This window comes from Chanodichthys erythropterus, chromosome 8 (genome assembly GCF_024489055.1).
Source record: "Chanodichthys erythropterus isolate Z2021 chromosome 8, ASM2448905v1, whole genome shotgun sequence".
NCBI lineage: Eukaryota > Metazoa > Chordata > Actinopteri > Cypriniformes > Xenocyprididae > Chanodichthys > Chanodichthys erythropterus.
Window position 1 is genome coordinate 38339146 of NC_090228.1, and position 7656 is coordinate 38346801.

General features: G+C 37.4%; 1 protein-coding gene across 1 annotated transcript; it reads left to right on the forward strand.

Moving 5' to 3' along the window:
* The first annotated feature begins 1476 nt into the window (after positions 1-1476).
* On the forward strand, positions 1477-7246 carry LOC137024873 (tripartite motif-containing protein 16-like). The gene is made up of 6 exons (XM_067392813.1): positions 1477-2096; positions 2815-2910; positions 2997-3230; positions 4174-4333; positions 4487-4534; positions 6079-7246. Exons 1-6 carry the CDS (start codon positions 1494-1496, stop codon positions 6630-6632), a joined length of 1695 nt encoding a protein of 564 aa, XP_067248914.1. The 5' UTR covers positions 1477-1493; the 3' UTR covers positions 6633-7246.
* Positions 7247-7656: the final 410 nt, after the last annotated feature.

The following is a 7656-nucleotide window of genomic DNA, read 5'->3' on the forward strand; positions in this document are numbered from 1 at the left end:
AACAAACAGATACATCAGGCTGAGGTTGAGAATTGCAGCAAAGCAGATCTGTGCTCAAAGAAAAAAAAAATGCTGTGTGATGATTGGCATCTTGGAAGCAAAAGGCAGACGAAACAGGCAAAAAAAAAAAAAACCCATCAAGGACAAGAAACATCTAGACCTACAACAAGCAGACCCCCACCAAACACCTTGATCGTTGCCATGGAGGAGCCTGGTCTGACCTTTGCTTCTACAAATGTCCCACCACCCAGTGTGGCTTCAGCTTCAATAGATATGGAGGGTCTATTTTGCCTGTTTTGTGGTCTCAGCTGGAACTTGAAACTTACTTTATCTAGGAATAAGTCTTTCTTTAGACTTCTCTATCACCTTCTAAAAGAGAAAGAGAAAAAAGTGAGATTGTTTAAAATTAAAATACTATTTCCAAAAATACTATTTACAAAAAGATATTCTGGTTTCAGGTGTATACATTACTTTACACACAACTCAATAGTCTGTTAGATTAAAGTTCAATGTGGCACCAAAGCAGCAGTGTACGTGTCACTGGATTATCACTTTTCACTGTATTCTAAATAACATCAATTAAAAACATGACTTCGGTTTTTTGGTCAAAAGTCAGTCTCCAGTTGTTTCACAATGTCAGCCTGACATTCAATTTTAAAACTGCAATTAGCAATTCTACTTTCAGTTATAAGTAATCTGCAGTTATGCTTTCTTTTTACTGGGATCGTCCACATTTATGCTGCATATCCTACATGTCTATGAAAACAGTCTGTGTAACTTAATGACTGAATTAACAAAGGAACAACCTTGTTTTATACAAGCTAGCCATGTTATCTAGTTGAACTAGCTACTGTAATCAGGTGTACTAATATGGTCACAACTATGTTTTTCTAACTTTAACAACAAATCTAATAACTGAAGATGAACATTGAATGCCAATTAAAATATGACAACTAGCGCCTGGCTATGGTATAACACGGCTCTCCATGTACATGCTTTGGATATACAAAATCCCTTTAAGACAAGGCATTTCACTCAGCGTCCATCTTTAAAACGCCTCTCGGGCATCCAAGCACAGAGCCTATCTCTTTGAATGGGGAAACATCAAATTCTACAAAGCTGTTTGCCAAGCTTTTAATTAAATGTCATATTTGAAATCACCAATGAAATCTGACAACAACTCTCATACATTTTGTTTCTAAACGCTTGAATTATGAAAAAACGGCATTTTTTATTAGAACCGGAGCTTCTAACAGCCGCTGCAGTGACACGATGACTTTACCAGTCGCAGATTGGCTCTCATTTAGAAGGCGGGACTTATTCAGCCATATTGCACATTGCATTTTCTCCCCTTCAAAACAGTACAAGTAACAGTACATTCACTCTGCTTTACAGACACACCTGTTTTGCACACGTCACTTAAACACAGAACCAGGAAACAGGAATCACATAAGTTCAGAGAAAGAGAAACTGAAGTGTAGTTGAGCTGTTGTATGTTTGTGTCTCTGTATTCATGCAGTAAAATGGCAGAAGCCAGATTTTCTCAGGATGAGTTCATGTGTTCAGTGTGTCTGGATCTCCTGAAGGATCCAGTGACCACTTCCTGTGGACACAGTTACTGTAAGATCTGTATTACAGGCTGCTGGGATCAGGAGGATCAGAAGAGAGTCTACAGCTGTCCTCAGTGCAGACAGACCTTCAGTCCAAGACCTGCTTTAGCTAAAAACACCATTCTGGCTGAAATGGTGGAGAAACTGAAGAAGACTAAACTTCCTGCTGACTGTTACGCTGGAGCTGGAGATGTGCAGTGTGACGTCTGTACTGGAAGAAAACACAAAGCCGTCAAGTCCTGTCTGGTGTGTCTGAACTCTTACTGTCAGAATCACCTTGAACAACATGAGAGTTTGTTTAAAGGAAAGAGACACAATCTGACTGAAGCCACTGGACGACTGCAGGAGATGATCTGCCCAAAACACGACAAGATCCTTGAGGTTTTCTGCCGCACTGATCAGAAGTGTATATGTGTGCTGTGTACGATGGATGAACATAAAAACCACGACACTGTATCAGCTGCAGCACAGAGGACAGAGAAACAGGTATGAACTTAAAGAGTCCCATTATGATCATTTACAGGTTCATCATTTTGTTTATGGGGTCTACTAGAATACATTTACATATTTAATGCCCGTTTACACCCTCTCTCTGTCTGAACACTGTTTTAGTTTACTTTATAATGCTTGTAATGATGATTAGTCTCCATATATAACTCCATATATAGCAGTCATTATAAAAATGGTGAGAACACAATAAAAGATTGATGTTGTGAACTGTTGAGGAATAGTGTTAAAAGTTAATTTTAACCATCAAGTTAATCTGCATTAGGAAGGCCAGAAAAGGGAAGGAGTATGTTGTAATTCACAGTAATCATAAAAGAGTAGGCAAAAAGTAGTGCAGTCGATGGACTTTATCCCATGAGGCCACTGGAGAGGATTTATGGCAGTGAAGCAACACAACTGATGCTGGTAGATCATGTGATAATGACAACATGGTGAATGTAATATGTCCAGATTACATTCATACTATATAGATTGTACTTTTTTAGCAGTCGTGAAGTAATTACTTATTCAAATATAAGTACTTATTCAAAATAAGTGTTATGCAAGATAAAATCATGCAAGTTTGGAAAGACATGAGGATGAGTAAACAATGAAAGTATTTTAACCCCTCAATCTCAGCACTTCACTGATACTGGATTCATATCTGTTGACTTGATGATTTATGTGATGTTTCTCCGGTTATTGGTTTGTCCTTTAGCACCAGCTGAAGGAGACGCAGAGGTGGTTCCAGCAGAGGATCCAGCAGAGAGAGAAAGATCTTCAGCAGCTGAGAGAGGCTGTGGAGTCTCATAAGGTGAGTCTGAAGAAGAAGATAAGTTTGAGAAGTCTCAGTCAGGACTCACTGAAGCCACTGTGTGATTGTGATGTGTGTCCTAACAGCGCTCTGCACAGACAGCAGTGGAGGACAGTGAGAGGATCTTCACTGAGCTCATCCGCTCCATTGAGAGAAGCCGCTCTGAGGCCACACAGCGGATCAGAGATCAGGAAAAGACTGCAGTGAGTCAAGCTGAAGAACGACTGGAGCGACTGGAGCAGGAGATCAATGATCTGAGGAGGAGAGACGCTGAGCTGGAGCAGCTTTCACACACACAGGATCACATCCATTTCCTGCAGGTAACAGAGATTTAGAAGAACAGGATCATAGTGGACTTGAGCAAGAGACTCACAGAGAAACATTTCATGAGAGCAGAATGAGCCGTTGACTGAAGTGTTGATCTGTGTGTTCGGTTATTATATAATCATCAGTCAGACTCTCATTTGATCTTCTTCTTTTGAAAGAGACGCACTTACAAATGCAGTTCAGCTCTGGAAATCTCTTAGGAAACATTTTTCTGAAAGATATATTGAGCTTCCAGACATCAACAGCTCAAAATTTAATTAATATTTAACCTATTTTAGTTGAAGTTTCCACCAGCTATTTTTTTTTTTTTTTTACCCATCATCTCTTTACTTATCTTTTTACAATCTCTGACTTGATAACACATTTTGGTTAATGTTTACCAAAATCATATAATCTTCAGTCCTGCTGAAACCTTCTATAATAATTTTCAGTAACACATTAACGAATTTGACAGTGAAGTCCTGAAACAGGAAGTGAGGCTGTATATTAGCGATGCTTCAGTGTATTTAAACCACAAAACCTGACCTTGGGATCGTGTCCTAAGAGTCCTTGTGAATTTCAGAGCCACTAACTGCTCAAAAGTTATAAATAATGATCAATCTACTCGTTGCCTTTGAACTGCTTTTCCTGATCAAATCTACTCAACCCTGTCATGTGACTCCATTGATGCTCTTGATCTGTTACATTTATGTTATTGGCAGATGTTTGATCATCCAAGTGTTTTCCTAGAAAGTTCACATATAGTGTAAGTGTCAAACACTAAATCTTACAGCTCTAACTTGATACAATGAACATGAGAAGAATGAAGCTGATGCTGTGAAAGTGCTGGATTGAGGAGAGTTACTAAAGATCAACAAGAGCTGCTCAAATCTGACAGTAGTGCAGGATATTGGCTGAAGTGTGGAGGTGATTAGCTTTGATTTCTGTTTTCTGTAGAGTTTCCAGTCTCTCTCAGCTCATCCTGTATCTATATACGTAAATGACATTCTCCTCAGTTCTCCCTATTCTTTTGCTGTTGTGAGAGAATCTATCCTTCAGCTGAGAGAAAAACTGGAGGATTTCTGCAAAGAGGAGCTGAAAAAGATCTCTGACAGAGGTAAAGTCCTGGAGATTCATCTGCTCTCAGAAATGATAATCCATCATCTCATATCATGTAGAAGATCATATTAGAAATGTCTGAGGAACGGATGCAGGGATCATTTTCTCTTGACATGATAATCATGATCTTCATGTCTGTTGATTTTCACAGTCACTTCCACCAACATTGTTCCCAGAACCAGGAATGGCTTCCTACAATGTAAGTCACTAAGACAACAAACAGAAAAACTCAAAGTGTGGTCATGTTCTTCGTGTAGGGGGGGGGGGGGGTTAGCGAGGTGTTCTTGGGTGGCATTTGTATATGCCAAAGATTTACAAGATGAAACTTGTAATTACTAAGAAAATGATCTGCAACATTAACAACATTCTACTCAACGTTTCAAATGCATTTGCATTTTATTATTATTTTTATTTTAATGCACATTTTCCACATTTACAAAGAAGGACAGAGAGCATAACTATAAGCCCTACTTGGCCGGTAGTTGTTTTTTAGGGGGACACAAGGTATGTTCCATTTATAGATGGTAGTCTGTGATTTTATTGCCATCTGAATCCAGAATGTCTGTGTTTTTCTCCGACCACCCGCGTAAAAATCCCCAGCCAAATTACCCACAATTTTTTGACAAACACCAAGGTCGTGTGGTAATTTAATTGCCATCCGAATCCACATCTCTAAGTTATTCTGGCAGCAACAGGTGTGCATTAGCCTACCTTTTCAAATATGTAGCCTATTGTATTACATGAAAAATATAAACCAAGCAGCTTCATGATTACCTGTAAATTAGAGGCAGCATTAACTTATTTCCACTAGATTCCCCATTTTTAAAATGACAATTTGAGATAAAATGCAAGACAAAACAAATGTAACTATTTAGTGTCTGTCTTAGTGCTTTTAAACATGATATTTAAATAATCAAATAATAAATAGGATATTGCTACATTAAAAATAATTTTATTCTCATTATTCCAAGCATGTTCCATTTTATTAACAGCAGACATTCATGCAACCAACCGTGTGAGCAACGTGCGCGCTCCTGCAAAACTTGCTCCTCCACCGTGAATAAATCGCCATCATAATGCTTGAGTTTGATGCAAATTTATTACTCGTGACTTTAACAAAGATGTAAATCTTTGAACTGGGGATTTAACATATTCTTCAAAAACAGGAAATCTTCTAAAACTAATGAATAAATATGATTATTTTTCACTGAAAGCCAATTAAAAACATCCAAGATTTAGAGGTAAAATTACAGTAGAAAAGAAAAACTTTTCAAGAGTTTCAGGAAAGAACAAACTAAAACCTCCTCTGGAAAATTACAAGTATGATTTTATCCTAAACAGGATTTTGTCTCTTTAAAAAAAGCTCAAGTCTACAGCACTGAAAAGCACCAACAGTAGACCTACAATGCTTAAAAAAATTTATAAATCAATTTATTACACTTACTGTTGAGTCAATTTAATGAACCCTTGCTGAATTAAAGTATCAGTTTCTTTTAAAAGAGAATCACACTGACCTCAAACATTTGAATGGTGTAAATATAAAAATAGGCATTTAAATTATAATAAACACAGAATAATAACCAACATTAATATTCAGGGAAGACTGATTAGACTGACCCAAAAAACACATGGTATCTGGTAAACTGTACTGAAACACTGATGATATATTGAACATGAAGAGTTCAGAAACATTAAAAGATCAGATTCATAATTCCTGATCCAGATGTGTTTTATCTCCATCAGATTCCCATCAGCTCAATCTGGATCTGAACACAGTGAATAAACGCCTCCGTCTGTCTGAGAGGAACAGAGTGATTACTGTCACTGACACAGAGCAGCCGTATCCTGATCATCCAGACAGATTTGATGATGTGTATCCTCAGGTGTTGTGTAGAGAGAGTGTGTGTGGACGCTGTTACTGGGAGATTGAGTGGAGTGGAGAATGTGTGCATGTATCAGTGTCATATAAGAGCATCAGAAGGAAGGGATCGAGTGATGAGTGTTGGTTTGGACGTAATGATCAGTCCTGGAGTTTGTACTGCTCTTCCTCCAGTTACTCATTCATACACAATAAGATAGAGACTAAACTCCCAGTAAAGTCCATCAGCAGTAGAATAGGAGTGTATGTGGATCACAGTAGAATAGGAGTGTATGTGGATCACAGTGCAGGAATTCTGTTCTTCTACAGCGTCTTTGGAGACACAATGAGCTTTATCCACACCGTCCATACCACATTCACTCAACCGCTCTATCCTGGGTTTATTGTTAGTCCTGGATCATCAGTGAAACTGTGTTGATGAATCAGAATAGACTGTAGAGAGATTCTACCCATAATGCTTTGAGCTCATGATGAATCAGTAACAGTGAGATGTTATAGAGTCTCTTATTTTCTCTTCATTACATTAATACTACAGCTGAACTTCTGTCAGTGAAATAACATGTCAGAATAAATGTGTGTAATCATTCCTCATATAGACAGTGAGATCAGTTTGTGTGTGTGTGTGTGTGAGAGAGAGAGAGAGAGAGTCATGATGAGTGATGTGTATTTGTTGTTCTCAAGCTCTATTTGTGTTGAAGGAAATCAGTCATTCAGTTCTTATTGTAGTGTCACATTAATAATTTTTATTATTACTATCAAAATTACCTTCCATTGAAATGATTCATTAAAATGTACCACTCAATAAAAAAATGTCTTTTTTGCAAAATTGATAAATGTCACTTTATTAATAAATGTGGAATATATAAACCCAGATCATGTGATCATACTGTAAACTCTTGATCAGTGAAAGTGAGCATAATTATTATAATCTAATCCAGTTTACTTTAAATAAACCTTGTTGTTTTATCTTTTCTCAGAGTTGTCAGATCATTCACTTCTGTAAATTCAATCCTGTTCAGGAGAAGGTTTAAGTCAAATCATCATCAGTTCAATCCAGATAACATGTGCTCTGAATTCATCATGTAGTGTTGTGGTGAATAATGTCAGTGTTTTCTTTCTATATCTGTCATGTGATCGTCCCACTGCTGCTCTCAGTGCTGTAATGAACACAAATAAGACAATATATTAATAAACTTCACTTTCATCAGAGCAAAGAAAGTCAGTGATGAAGTGTTTCAATAGAGGACGTCAAACACTCTGATCAGATGAGCGACCCATGTGATCTATATGATGACCTTTGACCGTCCTGAAAGATGAGCCAATCCCACTCGATTATACTTAATTTAATTTCTGTCTATGACCTGTTGTATTTGTCCTATTGTGTGTAATTTGCTTCTTTGTTATTTATAATAACAAAAATTAAATAGCTAAAATATCTATAT